This window comes from Arabidopsis lyrata (assembly GCF_000004255.2).
Source record: "Arabidopsis lyrata subsp. lyrata unplaced genomic scaffold ARALYscaffold_8, whole genome shotgun sequence".
NCBI lineage: Eukaryota > Viridiplantae > Streptophyta > Magnoliopsida > Brassicales > Brassicaceae > Arabidopsis > Arabidopsis lyrata.
The window spans coordinates 101046-116639 of record NW_003302548.1 but is presented as its reverse complement, the minus strand read 5'-3'; the positions used below and the strand labels follow the sequence as shown (position 1 = coordinate 116639).

Sequence of the window (15594 nt, the reverse complement as noted above, 5' to 3'; positions counted from 1 at the left end):
AAAATCAACAATGAGCAACTTTTATTCATCTTATACTATTCGAGCACAGACACTTCAAGTGTATCATCAAAAGCTTCAGATTCTTACTATATACAATGACATTCATGTGGTGTGAATACACAGAGGTACAAAAACAGAAAAAGCTACAATCTTTAACATCATATCTATTCAACAGTTAGGCGCAGTTCGTCCGACTCCTGATAAACTGTGTTGCTCTTATTATTACACTCCGAAGAGTTTATCTTGTAGAATGCTCTCCATTCATCGATGTTCTTCATCTCATCACATCTCAATTTAGGTAAGCTTCTTCTCTCTAATATCTCTAGAATCTTCTCTGTTCTTCCCAGATGCAGAGCCGCTCCTCTCACTGATTCTTCCCTCACTTCTACAGCCGACACCAAACACTTGACGGATATCACTTGTGCTACGTTGCAAAAACAACCTGAAACTATGTCTGATATTGTGCTTTCCAGCTTTCTCAATAGGGCTTCCCCTGTTCCGTAGTCTCTTGATTCGTAGTTGAGCAGAATTGTTTGACATATTCGGTACATGGAGTTTGCCGCTAGAGTCTTGATGGGCCAGTGAGAGGGCTTGTGCTTCATGCACACCATCAGGTTCATCTGCCATGACTCTGAGAACTCTTTCTTCGCGATTTCCATGAGCTCCCGAACGGTTTCTTCTGGATTTCTTTGTTGCTTTGATAGTTTCCGAAGATCCACATCAAACCACTTGTGATAGAGATCAGCTCCTAGCCAAACTACCTCAGCAGCTTTCCTGAGGTTAGCTGACTCTCCTCCCGTATCCAGGACGCGTTCAAACTTGTTGACAAAGTCCAGTGCCTCGTTGACAGCATTGAGTAACTTCTTGAGGGAGGGGGGCTTGACGTCCGGAAGAGCCACAGCGATGCTTGTGAGTGTTACCAGAGGGAGAGCCCAACAATTGGGTGGTTCTCCATGGGCAAGAGAAGCCACTTTGTTGCTGTCAAACTCTGCAATCCCATCAAATCCTTTTGAAATGGGTGCTGTTGCTTCCAAAAGCTCTATCAGATTCACTGGTTGTTTCTTTCTGCCATTCTCTATCCAATGATCTGTGGCTTCCCGGTTGCTCCGCACCATCACATCCACCAGCGGATCCTCTCCTTCAAGATGCAGGACAAAACTCGCAAGGTCCTGTCTCGAGCTTGGATTAGAATCGGATTTTTCTGACTCACTGTGTGTGATAGTATTACTGGTCCTTAAGATAAAATTACAGCACATCAAGATCTTACCCACACAGAAAACCGAGATGTAACGGATAATTTTGCTACCAAACACAATCACATACTGTATGACAATACATACATCCAATATCCAGCGTTTTGCATTGTGCGCAATCTTCCTGTATCTGCGATCTTTGAGGATCCAAAGGCTTAAGGGATGTTGCTTCTTCTCTGAGAACCAATGTGTCCAGTAACTCTCTACTCTAAACTCATCCCTATAATACTTCTTCCCTCTAATCGGACACCTGAAGTTCACAGCAGTGAACCATCTGATCGCAGGAGCAATGGTCCCTATGGTCACGGCAGTAGTCTGGCAAACAAGAACCAGAGAGGTTGACCATTTGTAATCAGAATCTCCATGGCAGAACCCAAGTGACCTTGGTCTTAAGAAGTAACTCCTCACCATGGCTTCACCAAGCGTAATGGCACTCAAAAGACAGAAGAAACCAGAAGCAGTGCACGTGACAGAACGAGCCATCACGAATTGAGGGCTACTAGTATGAGCCATCATCCAGAACTTTGACAAATCTTGCTGAATTTTCTTAGCAACAGTTCTCTCTGTAGCCAAAGGACACTTCATGGCAACGTCGTACCTCTTCTTGTACTTAGCCTCCAAGATTCTTTTCGTGGTGGGAACAGTAGTGGCCGAGAAACACAAGATCATAAGCATAAGAAGCATGAGAAGTACGACCAGAAAATGTTCTTCAGAGAAGACATAAATCGCACCAGTACCCAACTGAATACAGATGTTAACAACATCAGTGATTACAAGAATCCCTAAAGCCATAAGATTCATAAGGAGATCATTGTTGTCCATTATACCCAGAGAAGGCATCGAATTTCCCATCACCGTACACACAAAGACGGTGCTGCTGAGTTTAGCTAACTGATCCTGACGACTCGGCATTGAAGTGTTGAGATCCACAGAGAGTTTGATTCCGACAGCGATGAAAGTCAGAGAAGTGGCGTTGAGAGAGAAGAACTTACACGGAAACCAGAATTTGCGGTGTCGGAAGCCGTGAATAAGATCAGCGGCCATGGCTAGACCACAGATCAGTGAAGCTACGGCAACGTAGATACCAATCAAAGGTAAGGGCTTGCTGAACTCTGCATCGTTCAAATCGCCATGGGCGTCGCAGCCGAGGATACCCATCAATCGAATTCAAGGATTTGATCGAAAAGCTCTTCTTCAAGTTGACTCCATGGAAATGAGTGATCTTGTTGACATCATTCTAGAGACTGGAAAAGTAGCAAACTTTGACTTCTCTGACAAAATTCCAACGTTCTACCACACTCTTCTATGACCATTTCAACTAAATTTCGGATTAGACATTGTTGAATCGCAGATCAACCGGGAAAAACTCACGGGGAGAGGTGTTTCTGCCGGAGCTGCCTGCTTTCGTGGAGGTTTCCATTTTTGGAAAAGGCCTGGAGCTATTATGGGCCTAAGAATCGGCCCAATTAGTTTTGTTACTGGATGTGTTAATAATGATGAAGACAAGAAAATGAGGAACTTTGACTTGGCTGATAAAAATTAAAATCACCACACTCCTTTTATGACCATTTCGATTCAACTGTTGAGTGACAGATCAAAATGTCCAACGTTCTTTCAACAATTGAGATTCCATGGAATAAAAGAATTTTCAATATCAGCCTTAGGGGTTTTGAGCAATCATGCATCATCACCAATCAGGTTATTCGATGGATCCAATTTGTTTTAAAACGTTTTCAATTAGCTTAGGAAAACAAATAACATATATCACTTGATTCCCATAGCAAAAACAAATGTCTCAACATAAACAGAGAAAAACTAATCAAAGTAACTTGTCCCAAGAGAGGTCGATCACTCAATAGGGCTTCTTTTGTTGTTGATGATGGCCATGTCGCCAGGAGATGCGACAGCAATCCTGAGAACACCAAATTCTGCATCCCAAGCGATGGTGTTGTTCGAAATTAAAGAGGGAAAAGGACTCTGGACGCTTCCGAGGTAGGTTCGACCGCTCTCATCGTGCTCATACACGTTCTTGATCTCAGCTCTGAATCTGATTTCATTTTCATTAGCAGACACTTCTACATCATCCGGACTAACACCTGGCAAGTCCACTGCAAAGAAAGCCCCTCCTCCCGCTGTTGCCTTCCCAAATAATGCTCCCTTGCGACCATTCACCAGACACGGGTGTTCCTCCAAGCGTATTCCGGATTGACCTGAGAAAACAGAGTACTGTATTAACAACAAATGATGCAGCAAAACTTTAAAGAAGAAGAATGGGATCGAACGAACCTGTGAAAGGAGGCACAGTGAGAGTACACTTGTTGTTGTGTTGATCCTTGTTCACAACCTTGACCCTTGAGAGAATCATCCTCAAGACTCCATCTTTCATTTTGGCATCGACGACGCCTGTGATCTCGCAGCAGTCACAGCCAAGACCAGCGGTTCCAGAGTACTCACGAATGCCGCCTTCCTTGGGATTGAGAGTCTCGCCGGAGAAAAACACAACCTTTTGTCTCACCGCGTCAACTCTGTGATGAACGCCGTCGTCTGGAACACCAGGCAAGTCGACACGTACATAGAGATTGTCATTCTCCAGAACCTTCACTTCAATGAAACCCTTTGGACCCGCTTTCTGAAACTGATTGTTCGTCGCGTAGAATCCCTCTGTAAACAATAAGTGCAAAGATCAAAACTTGATGAAGAAAAGTATACAGAGAACAAAGGAAGACACTTATCAAAGATGGAATCAACTCGATCTGCTTCATTTTCATGGCAAAAAGATACAGAGAAAACTTATAAACAAATCAGTAAAGAAGTAAATTGATGAGCTTCATTTCTCATGAAAAAAACTTGCTTTTTTTATCATGCACACAAAAAATGTAAATCTTTGTACCAAGTTCATGTTATCTCAGTACTTCACCGGAAAAAAGGAGTCAACTTTCTAGAAAACCCACAGGAAAAAAAAACAATGTTCTTGGGAAATCTAGTGGCTCGTGAAAAGGAAAACAAAGAGAGAAGAAAGAGGTACCTCGAACTTTAGGAATTCTTGACATGTCCCTGAATTCTACCTTTGGCTCACCCATCTCTCTTCTCTAGTTCAAGGTAGGATGCGTAAAAATGGCGTTTTGTTTTGCTGTTGATAAATATAGACGAAGCACCATCATGAGGTACAGTCTGTGACGTGGCACTCTCCAGCTGGCTTTTTTCACCTTCATAGCCAAGTTTGACTGGTCTGTCTTGCCTACGTCACCCACTCTCTCTCGGTAAGAAAAAAACTTGCTTTTACTCTTTTGAATTTTTTTATCCCATGCTTTTTAGTCATTTCGTTTACGACAAAAATGACTGCAAAAGACCCACTCTCTTCATTACAAGAAGACGCTGACGTCAGCAATTATGAGCTGTACATGTCAATTATCTTTTTTCTCATCAAAGATCAAATAAGGTTTCAACCGTTGTGTAGTGTTTATCCAGTTTTCCCAACACAATAAAAAAAAAGTTTGTTCCTTTCTTACAAAAAAACATGTCAAGGTTATGTACTTATCCAGTTTGATAATGGCAAAGATCTGTAGTATGATCGATTAGCTATATATCGCCTATACGTTTAATGCAAGATTAAACAAATCAAAGAAAGCTGACAACTTTTTCATTATTGAGATCACGACATTAGAAGCAAGAGCGTTCTTAAACCACAAAAGATAAACATAAAGCAGCTAGCTGCATCAAAGTTCCTAGATAGATAGATAGAGACGCTAGCTAGCTAGCTAGCTAAAACCCTAGACACATGCATGTACCATTAATACGAGACACAAACCAAATCAGTAACGGATGATCCTCTCGATGACATCAATGGAGGCGTTTTTGCCTGGGATCTTAGGGACGGTGATCCAGAGCACTCCGTTGATAAGCTTCACCTTAACTTTCTTGACGTTGTAAGACTCAGGGTTGAAAACCATGGAGCCTCCGTATTTGCGACCGGTGTTTTCGTACTCGGGCATGGCTGGTTCGTCGGCGAAGAAGTGGACGTTGTTGTCGTCGACCCAGTAGGTGAGATCTGACTCGGGACAACCAGGCATGTCGACTCTCATCACGCAAGCTTTCTTTGTCTCTGACATCTCGTACACTGCTTGACTCCCACTTTTCTGAAATAGGTTCCTCACTGTACATAAGATAAACAAACACAAATTCGTTATTAGAAAGAGAGATTTGACGAAAAAGGTTGGATTTTTATAAGAAATGAAAGTGAAAGATGAGAACTTTACTTGGAGACGGAATGCTATTTTCGCTGGAGCTGCCTGCGTTCCGACTCATTTTCTCAATACGACGCTCTTTCTCTTTCTTTTGGCAGGAAACCGAGTGAGAGAAGTCGCTCTACTCTACTTGCTTCTATTTGTAGCCGAGGGAGGGACTATAGGGTTTTGGGAAAGGCCTGGAGTGACCTATCCATTAGGCCCATTAATAAGCCCAATTAGTGTTAAAATTCGAAAGTGTTTCTGATTTGGTGAAATTGATCGAAAAGGAGTGATCTTGTTGACAACAATCTGGCGACCGGAAAAGCAGCTAACTTTGACTTGTCTGACCGATTTTTAGCACTAAATTCCAACACACTCTTCTATTACACACTGTTGAATCGCAGATCAACCCGAGTGACCACCTATTATGGGCACATGAGCCCTAAAATTGATTTGCTCTTGTTGAACCGATCATGAAATTGTCCGTGGATAAATCTATAAACAATTGACATAGTATACTATATCAGCTTAGCTTTCTGTAAATTATGCTATGGAACCAATTTGTTTCAATCAGCTTAGGGAAAAAAAAGAGTTAAGTTTGTGAAAACAAATGACATGAATCATTTGATTCAATAGCAAACACAAAAGCAAGGACTACTCTCTCTTTCAATTGTCTCAACTTCAACAGAGAAAACTAATCAAAGTAACTTGTCCCAAAATGCAAATATAGCTAGAGAGAGAGAGAGAATAGGGGTTGGTTCCTTAGTTGTTGTTGGTGTAGCCAGGAGGTGTAGCAACAATCTTGAGAACACCAAATTCTACATCCCAAGTGATGTTGTGGCTCGAAACTGAAGGTAGAATACGGGAAGGAGGACTCATGATGCCTCCCGAGTAGATTCGACGGCTCTCATCGTGCTCACACACGTTCTTGACTTCACCATAGAATCTGATTTCATTTTCATGAGCAAACACTTGTACATCATCCCCACAAACACCTGGCAAGTCTACTGCAAAGTAAAGCCCTATTCCCGCGGTTGGTACCCCAAACAATGCTCCCTTGCGACCTTTCACCACATATGGATGATCCTCCAGATATCTTCCGGATTGACCTGAAAAAACACAGTGTATATATTTACAACAATGATGCAGCAAAAAAGGTGGAGACTTTATAGAGGCATGGGATCAAACCTGTGAAAGGAGGCACAGTGAGAGTACACTTGTTGTTGGGTTGATCCTTGTTCACCTTGACCCTTGTAAGAATCATCCTCAAAACTCCATCTTTCATTTTGGCATCAACGACGCCTGTGATCTCGCAGCAGTCACATCCAAGACCGGCGGTTCCAGAGTACTCACGCAAGCCTTCCTTATCGTCGTTGAGAGTTTCACCGGAGAAAAACACAACCTTTTGTCTCACCGCGTCAACTCTGTAGCGAACGGCGTCGTCTGGAACGCCAGGCAAGTCGACACGCACATAGAGATTGTCGTTCTCCAGAACCTTCACTTCAATGAAACCCTTTGGACCCGTTGTCTGGAACTGATTGTTCGTCGCGTAGAATCCCTCTGTAAACAATAAGTGCAAAGATCAAATATGGAAAACATCAAAAACTTCAGACTTTAATGCTCAAAAACCTGAAAAAAAAACTCAACTTTTTCATGGCAAGGGAGAAACAATCAAAGATCAGTGTCGAACTAACTCGATCGATCACGATCAGCTTCATTTCCATGAAAATACTCATCTTTTTCATGGCAAAAAAAAATGTATACAGATAACTAAGGAAGACACTATTATAAAAGGATCAGCTTCGTTTTCATAACAAAGTATCCTTCATTTCACCTCAAAAAAATGTAATCTTTGCACCAAGTTCACGTTAAAGACACTCTATATCATTTCATCGGGAAAAAGAGACAACTTTGTAGGAAAAAAACACATTTTTTTGGGGAAGAAAACGAACGATGTTGTTGGGAAATCTAATAATTCGTGAAAAGAAAAGAAAGAGAAAGGAAAGAGGAGGACGAAGAGAAACCTGGAAAGAAAGTAGTTCTTGATAGGTCAATGCATCTTACCTTTGGCTCACTCATCTCTCTTTTGGAAGAAAATGAGTGAAAAGAAAGTCTACTTTGCTGTTTATAGCCAAGGAAAAGTCTACTATAGGTTTTGGAAAAGGCCTGGAGTGATCTATTCTTGGGCCCATGCATCAGCCCAATGAGTGTTCGAAAACTGCTTTTGATTTGGTGCTGTATATGTTAGTTATGAAGCTGATGAGCTTCCATCATTTATTCTCCTCCATACACATTATAATTTAACTTGCTATTGATTCTTACTGAAAAAAATGATTGATTCATCTGATTGGTCCAGAAACTTTCCTAGTACGATGAACTCGTTTTAATCAAAAAACTCTGTTTCATTGCGTGGCGGTGTAGAATTAGATTGATACAACAAGTACTAGTAAGTAATACAACTTGGTTGGTCTACCGTCTACGTTACTTAATAATACAAAGCAGAAACAGGGCTATTCTCAAGCAAAACATGATACAACTCTAAAGCTTTGGAAAAGACAAGATTAAAAATAAAGAAGCTAAGCATTGATCTGGCTTGAAGGTGTTTCCGAGTGTTGTGAGAAGATACAAGTTCTACAAGTGGGACAGGAGGAGCGAGTAGAGAGCCATTTGTGGATACACTTGACATGGAAACCATGTTGGCATTTCTCCAGCACTTGGATACTTTCTCCTTGTTCGAATTCCGACAAGCAAATGGCACACTCTGCTTCAGCTCCTGCGAGTTCAAGGTCGGAGGAGTAGACAAGTGTAGGAGTTGTTGCAGTGGATGGAGCAGCTGCTTCAAGGTCAGGCTTGTGGTCGTCTTCAGTCTCGAGGGTTGGTCGGAGAAAGCAACGGATTGCAGCGTAAAGAGAGAGAGCACAAATGAGAGCAGAGATGACAAGGATGAGGAGGACGGATGCATTAGCTGTGAAGTCAGTAGAGTTTGAGTAAGGCTTCCATCTGCAAGTATGAGAGTTACATGTTGGAGTTGCAGCAGAGGACAATGGTGAAGCTACTTCTTCTACTAGAAAACGCATCTTAATTGGTTTGAGAGAGAGCCTCGTGAGAAGAGACCTTATAGAGGAGGAAGAGTGTAGGGACAATGGTGGCGATTCCAGTGAAGTCTTGAAGCTCTGAGAGAGAGAGAGTTTGAAGGATTAGGATGGTTTCGTCTCTATTTTGAGGACTGTAACACTCTCTTCTCTCTCTTTTGGTCCACTTCACATTAATGGATATTATTGTGATGGATGAGGGATTGCTTTCTTTGTCCTGTGGCTTATCATCATCCACATGTTTGCCACACGTCGGCCTCATACTACGTTGCCTACATTCTAGGCAAATTGCTCTTTTTTAATTCGTTTTCATGTTTGAATTTGTCAATATACGGATCTAGATAGATGATAAAAGAGAGAGAAAGACAAGAACAAAATACACTTCATTGTTTCTCTGTCTCTTTTTATATCACTCAAGTTTACATCTTTTTCTTTAAGATAAAAAAGAAACAAAACCCCAAATTAGAAAAAAAGGGTGAAAAGAAAGCTATAACAACAAATCAAAATAGTAAAAAAAAAAGAGTAAAGAAAGCTTTAAGCTTTTTGGTACCAATATATATATATTTTTTTAAAGTAACTTTTTTCCTCTTCTAAAAACTCTCTTCTGCAATCATCTGATCTCCATGGTATGGATTTCTCACTTCTCTAAGCTGCAATTCCTGCAACAACACCATTTTCATATGATTTCATCAGATTTTCTACAAATCCTTGAATTCTCAGATCGAAAAAGGCGTTCATTCATTCATTATTCATACCTCCGTTTGGTTGCCTGTTCATGTATCCAGCTGGTCCTCTAGACATGAAGTCCAATGCTCCCATTCCCAATCCTTCCTCTGCCTTTGCAGGCAGAGAAAGCCACATTGAGTCGCTGTACAGAGAGTCTGCCTCCATGCTGCTTGAGCCACTGCTGTAACCACCAACATGAACTCCTCTCATTGCTTCTAATCCTACACCTCCTCTCTCACCGTGGTAGCTACTACGTCCACGTGCAGCTGTTCCCCAGTTGTCACCAATGCTGCCTAGTGAAGACGTTCCAGAGTTTCCACTGAAGCTGCTTCTTGATATCGGAGAGTTTGACATGTAACCTAGACCACCATTTCCCCATAAATGGTTCTTTGTTGCTGCATTTAGCACAGAACTGTTCCCAACACTAGCTCCTCCCGTTTCCATCTGGCTACCGTATCTGCCGAGACTCGCAGCATACCCAGGGCTAAAAGGTCGTCCAAAGCCTCCGCTGGAACCAGAACCGTAGTTCTGAGTCTGGTTTGGCTCAAAATTCAGCTCGATTCCGTATCCATGCCCAAACGGTGAGAATCCGCCCCTATTACCTACTGCTGGACTGTACCTAACTTCAGGTTTTACTCCATAGCCAGAGATTGGACTCGGGCTGAATCCTTGGGTGTACTCGTTCAGCAATGTACTGATTCTACTACTGCCAAAGCTATTTACATTCATTTGGTTCCGCATTGTGTTGAGAGCCATTTCCTTAGGAACAGCTAGTTTGACCTCCACCATCTTACCATTGAGTTCGTGGAATGTCTTCTGCAGCACTTTGTCAACAGCGTCCTCAGAGTCATATGAGATGAACCCAAAGCCTCTCGGCCGTTGGGTCCTGTGGTCATACATCACCACAACATCAGTGATCATTCCAAACTGAGCAAAATACTTTTTGAACTCAGCCTCTGTGACGGATGAAGCCAAACCTCCCACAAAGATCTTCTTGGTGGTTGAAGGGCCAGGTGATCCCTGAAGGCTGCTGTTACTTTTGTTAAAAACTGCGTGATCATCTCTTGGAACAGCCTTCTTTGCCTCAACCTGGATATATCATGGAGAAAGTCAACACACCACACCACACAACTCAAAGAAAACAATTTGTTATATTCTCTATCTTTTGATATTGGTGCTTGTTTACACTGCTGATGATTGTAAACAATAGAGAGTCTACTAACTAGAACAGGAAGGAAAAAAAGGGAGTAGCTTTGCTTTGAGAAGCAGCAACCTCAAAATGAAGCAAGTAAGATTGTTGAAAATGGAAGCAATGTATATTGGTTGGTATATAGAGGAGGAAACTTACAATTTTACCATCAATGATATGTTTAAGCAAGACGACTCGCTCAGCAACAATAGGATCAGCAAAGACAACGAAACCAAAGCCACGAGCACGACCAGTGGCACGATCCTTCATAATAACAGCCTCTAGAACCTCACCAAAACTGTGAAAATACTCACGAAGACGATCTTCACTGGTTTCCCAAGATATACCACCGATGAAGAGCTTACATGATTCCATTTCCATTTCTGCCGAAAACAAACACGAAAAGCTGATGTCGTCGATCTAAGTGAATAATGGAATCGAAAGAGAAAAAACAAACCTCAAGGGAAGCAATGAAAAAGAGCAGATGGGTCGTGATCGGATTGTGTAAAAACCGATCGACCCAACGATCTTGGATTCCTGCAAAACAAAACAAAAACCCAAATGATCAAAAAAGGTGTAAGCTGAAAAACCCAGAAGACAGACAGAGACAAGGAATCTACCGAAAATAAAGAAACGGAGAAAGAGGAACCAAAAAAAAAAAATAAGATTTTGGATTGAGAAATCTTCAGATTTGGACAAAGGCAAGGTTTTTAATAAGAGGGCGAGAGGCCTTCCTCTCTCGTTTCTGATTATCGTCCAAATTTTAGTCCTTTTTTTTTTCTTTATTTTGGAATTAAAAGGAACAAAAATGGATGGAAGCTATGCTCAGCACCAATTCAGAAAAAAAAAAGAGAAAACTTTTCCTTACGTTTTTGTTTTTATATGGCAATGTTTCGCTTTGGCTATCCTCCTTTCCTTCTAAGAGACGAGGGCTTTTTCGTCATTTCTTTTTCTTCTCTGTGTAATAAGTGATTTCTTAAATCTTAATAATAAATGTACCAATGCGTGCACCTTTTTCCCCTTAAGTTAAAAAATCTATCTATCATTAACCCTGATTTCTTCCTTCTACTAGATTTTAACTTCATTTTTATATGCTAAATATTTACACATTAGCATATACATTTTTTTTTATGGTTCGTTAATCAGATGATTATGAAAGATGCAACATGTGCTTTTCAAATACAATAATTTGATTGCATGAATTTTTTTACATTAAAATGAAAATGGCATGAAATTCTTAGTATTAGAGCTTTTGGGGAATCAAAGTGGGCAGGAACATGGGGAATGGTTGATGACGATGATAAAGATTGCCATCCCACAATTTTTTTATATGCCCCTTCATTTTCCTTTCAAATAAACTAATTAAATATGTTATGAATTGAATAATCATTTTTAAAATAATTTATCACCAAGTGGAAGATGTTCCAAGTACACAAGGCATTACTTGTGCTTCCAAATTATTATTACCAACTTTCATAAGCTTACTTTTCTTCTTTAAATTAATCACTTCTTTTGCCGTCCAATTTTTTTTATTTACACCCTTTAGAAAACAATGTTATGTCCGTTTAAACTTAGATCGACAACATTCATACAAACCACTAGATTATTACATCTACAATTAATAAAAGGGACTTATTATCTATAAAAAAAAAACATGTTTTTATTGATGGTATGTACTCCCTCCGTTTTCGAATAGTTGTCGTTTTAGAGTTTTTTTTTTTGTTTTAAATTAGTTGTCGTTTTAAGGTAATAATGTAATTTATGCCAATAACTACCCAAATTACCCTCATTTTATTGAACACAAATTATTTGTAAATAATTACTTGTCATTTTTATGAGGTTAATATAGTCATTGTATATATTTTCTTAATTTGTCCAAATACAGTTAAAACGACAACTTTTAAAAAACAGAGGGAGTAATATATACAAGTCAAATATCTACCGTTGACAATGAATACGGTTTGCATTACATAAGTCAGTCAATATATGTATACCACTTATTTTTTAATTTTTTTAATTTACAACACTAGTCCAGAGTTTAATAATTCGGATCACCTAATATGTATTCATAGACAAGGTCTATTAATTCATTAAAAGCGTGACATCAAACGTTAGACACATGGAGATGGAATTGAATATTAGTCCACTAATCATAATAGTAATACACGACAAGTCTTATAGCCTATTTATCAACTATCTCTTGTATACTAGTATTAAAGTTTGTTTGTTCTATTAGTAATAAAACTCATCTTGCAAGAATCCAAGATTAAGCAGCCTTACTAATTCGGGGAAAATAGGTTTATATAATTAGAAATGAGCAGGAGAATTGTATGGGAAAAGCCATAAGCTTCGTTGGGCCTACAATTTGATTGAAAAGAAGAAGACGAAACGCCGCATCCCAAAAAGGCCTATGTTATCTTAAGGCCCAATAATGTTTTCGGCCCAGTAGATGTTCTCTACTCTCTGCTCTCTCTCTCTACCACCATTCTTTCTCCAGCTTCAGAGGAATTAGACCTAAGAAGAATCCTCACTCGCAGGTATGGCTTCAAAGAGCTCTCGATCTATGTTATCGTCTCTATTTGAAATTCGGTGTATAAAGTTTCAATTTTTATCACCTTGAATTTGATTTCTTCCATAAAAGCTGAGACTTGATTAGAAATTCGTCCATTTAGATTGAAATGCTAATGTTTGTTTCAGATGCATTGCATTAGGAGCTCCATTCTGCAACACTTGAGACTGAGAGTCTCTGTCAGACCCACTTTGCTTCTTCAGAACGAGAATGGTTTCAAGAGTATTGGTTATATGAATTTCACATCAGAAGCAGCTGATGCAGATGGAGGCCAAGATCAAATCTTGAGCAGGGTTATTGAACTGGTGAAGAAATACGACAAAACCAACACCTCTGAGGTTATTATAAAAACTGCTGCTTTTTCTCTGTGTGTAACCTTTTTTGTTTTGTAAGACGGCTTGTTTACTTGCAGGTTACTGAAAGGGCTGATTTTCAGAAGGATTTGTCGCTGGACAGCTTAGACAAGGTGGAGCTAGTTATGGCTATTGAAGAAGAGTTCTCGATTGAGATCCCTGATGAGAAAGCTGATAAGCTTACTTGTTGTGGTGATGTTGCAACTTACATACTCTCTGAAACTCCTACCAAAGCGTCTGAGTCCTGAGTGATATCTCTGCCTTTCAGTCTTGTCTTCAATGTTGAGTAAATGCAAGTTTAGAGACATGGTTGATGTCTTTGCTTCACCCAATATTATTTGGGGTTTGTGCTGCTAAACATTTTTCATCTGATACATATTCAAATGTGATCACACTATCTTGTATCAAAAACATAGAAGCCTTTTTATACATGATGCAAACAATTTAGAGAGACTCAACTCGGTTCTGTGACTGTAGCGCCAGCTAAACAAACGAGGACCAAAAGAACAAATCCTTTTCACAAGATGGAACTTGAAGAATCTGTTGTTTCTGTTCAAATCTTTTGTTGACACAACGAGCTTGCTATGATCTTGAAGTGTGGCCCTGTAACCTGATCTTCCCTGAGGTGTAGACTCGGAGGCCATTGGTAGAGGAAACAAGTTTAATACGTTTGTGTATATTGGTAGAGGTGTGATAGCATCTATAGTGCCTAGGCACATATACTGGCTTGATGAAACATTTGTTTTCGAGGTCTGGAATCGCGTGGAGTTGGGAGGGGAGATCGATTTCAAACTCTCCCAATTCATCAGTAACAGCCTTAATCCATTTGGACCTCCTTTTGGATCCAGTTTGGCATTTGATGGCAACAGTGGCACCTATGAGGATCATATAAGTATTCGGACGGAAGACAAGAAACGTGAAGAGGAAGGTAGAGAAACAAATACCTGGAATAGGGACAGAGTGAAGGTAAGGACGTGAAGTGTCGCAGAGAAGAGATCCGGCGATGATGACAGAGGAGAGTTTCTGTTCACCGTAGCCAGCCATCTCCACCATTTCCGTTCTGGTCCATGTATTCCCAAATGCTCCGTTGAAGAAAAAGAAGGAGAATAACAAGAAGCAAAGGAGGATGAAGAAGCTTCCCATCGTTAAACACAAAGAAAAGAGGTTTGTTTGTTTGTTTTTTTGGCTTTCTCTGCATATGAATACGTTGGATTTTGTTAAAGAAATGAAAATAGCATGAATATATAGAGAAGAAGGAAGCTAAAGAAGAGGAAGAGACCCTTTGCGTGGTGGCTTCAGGTCACACAGCTCTGTACGGCAGTGTCTCTCTTTATACCATATAGTAGCCTTTTTCTTTTTAGTTGTATCTCTTTTCTAAATATATAAAAAAACTAATACATGGCTGACTTTTTTAGGGTCAAATTTAGAGCTGAATCTTCCAAATGAAACAATGAACCGAGAGAGAAAGAGAGACGGCACTTGGAAGCAATTACTGAGTGGTTCGCCTACTCTTTCACTCCTTGTATAAGTATAATTTATTAATAATATTTGGTGCAACGTTTTTGTATCAAGTGTGACGTTTCTCCTTTTCTTCATTTAATTAAAGCCACAATTCAATTGGAGTAGTCATGCAGGAACCAAAAGATTCAAGCCTACCTTCAACTATATACTCCAACACAGATTCACATTCGTGGGTTTAGTCGTCTCCACGTGGCAGAGTATCTAGCTCAAGGAGTCAGCAGCACTAGACCTTTAAGGTTCTGTTGACCAAACCACACATTTTGATGAGGAAAGGAAAAAAGTATGGGCCAAAACTAGCATATTAGCCGGTAAAAAGGTCCATCACCTTTGATGGGTCTTTGAAATTGAAATATTGACGGCCCATTAGGATTCCAGGTGGGACAAGCATTAGTGTGATATAGTATCATTAAGAGCTTAATACAGCTGGGAGCTGGTGATTATTGTTAACTAATCACACGCTTAGAAAAGCGACAATGGATCGGAGAAGATCGAGACCGTCAAAAGTGGGACGCTTTTTGTTTCCAAACAGCTGTTTGATCTGATTGGTCGATGCAGTTTGATGGCCATGAACCCCACCACAGACCACACACCCTCAATACCTCAGTCATGATCCCAACCCAATTCGCTCTTAACACAAAAAAAAAAAAAAAAAAAAAGTGAAAAAT

The 15594-nt window shown here is 40.2% G+C and overlaps 8 protein-coding genes across 8 annotated transcripts; 1 reads left to right on the top strand and 7 right to left on the bottom strand.

Annotated features, from left to right (window-relative positions):
* Positions 1–59: 59 nt before the first annotated feature.
* On the bottom strand, positions 60–2647 carry LOC9299410. Its single transcript, XM_002863288.2, has one exon. It carries the CDS (start codon positions 2409–2411, stop codon positions 165–167), a length of 2247 nt encoding a protein of 748 aa, XP_002863334.1. The 5' UTR covers positions 2412–2647; the 3' UTR covers positions 60–164.
* A 266-nt stretch (positions 2648–2913) lies between these two features.
* Positions 2914–4389, bottom strand: LOC9299409 (putative 57 kDa heat shock protein). Its single transcript, XM_002863287.2, has 3 exons — positions 4279–4389; positions 3540–3914; positions 2914–3463 (listed from the first exon to the last, which is right to left on the bottom strand). The coding sequence occupies exons 1-3, from the start codon at positions 4331–4333 to the stop codon at positions 3102–3104; spliced, it is 792 nt and encodes a 263-aa protein (XP_002863333.1). The 5' UTR covers positions 4334–4389; the 3' UTR covers positions 2914–3101.
* A 473-nt stretch (positions 4390–4862) lies between these two features.
* Positions 4863–5875, bottom strand: LOC9299408 (14.7 kDa heat shock protein). The gene is made up of 2 exons (XM_002863286.2): positions 5510–5875; positions 4863–5406 (listed from the first exon to the last, which is right to left on the bottom strand). The coding sequence occupies exons 1-2, from the start codon at positions 5556–5558 to the stop codon at positions 5066–5068; spliced, it is 390 nt and encodes a 129-aa protein (XP_002863332.1). The 5' UTR covers positions 5559–5875; the 3' UTR covers positions 4863–5065.
* A 96-nt stretch (positions 5876–5971) lies between these two features.
* LOC9299407 lies at positions 5972–7058 on the bottom strand (the record flags this gene model as incomplete). Its single annotated transcript, XM_021030159.1, has 2 exons — positions 5972–6588; positions 6668–7058. Coding segments are annotated over 2 exons (738 nt in total), but the record flags the coding sequence as incomplete, so codon positions are not given.
* Positions 7059–7860: 802 nt separating this feature from the next.
* Positions 7861–8868, bottom strand: LOC9299406 (RING-H2 finger protein ATL79). Its single transcript, XM_021034710.1, has one exon. It carries the CDS (start codon positions 8554–8556, stop codon positions 8056–8058), a length of 501 nt encoding a protein of 166 aa, XP_020890369.1. The 5' UTR covers positions 8557–8868; the 3' UTR covers positions 7861–8055.
* Positions 8869–8935: 67 nt separating this feature from the next.
* LOC9301186 (heterogeneous nuclear ribonucleoprotein 1) lies at positions 8936–11495 on the bottom strand. The gene is made up of 5 exons (XM_002863283.2): positions 11107–11495; positions 10944–11023; positions 10646–10869; positions 9327–10386; positions 8936–9230 (listed from the first exon to the last, which is right to left on the bottom strand). Exons 3-5 carry the CDS (start codon positions 10865–10867, stop codon positions 9217–9219), a joined length of 1296 nt encoding a protein of 431 aa, XP_002863329.1. The 5' UTR covers positions 10868–10869; positions 10944–11023; positions 11107–11495; the 3' UTR covers positions 8936–9216.
* Positions 11496–12948: 1453 nt separating this feature from the next.
* LOC9299405 (acyl carrier protein 3, mitochondrial) lies at positions 12949–13837 on the top strand. Its single transcript, XM_002865065.2, has 3 exons — positions 12949–13023; positions 13184–13393; positions 13468–13837. Exons 2-3 carry the CDS (start codon positions 13184–13186, stop codon positions 13654–13656), a joined length of 399 nt encoding a protein of 132 aa, XP_002865111.2. The 5' UTR covers positions 12949–13023; the 3' UTR covers positions 13657–13837.
* Positions 13811–15111, bottom strand: LOC9301185. Its single transcript, XM_002863282.2, has 2 exons — positions 14353–15111; positions 13811–14283 (listed from the first exon to the last, which is right to left on the bottom strand). The coding sequence occupies exons 1-2, from the start codon at positions 14549–14551 to the stop codon at positions 13991–13993; spliced, it is 492 nt and encodes a 163-aa protein (XP_002863328.1). The 5' UTR covers positions 14552–15111; the 3' UTR covers positions 13811–13990.
* Between the last annotated feature and the right edge of the window lie 483 nt (positions 15112–15594).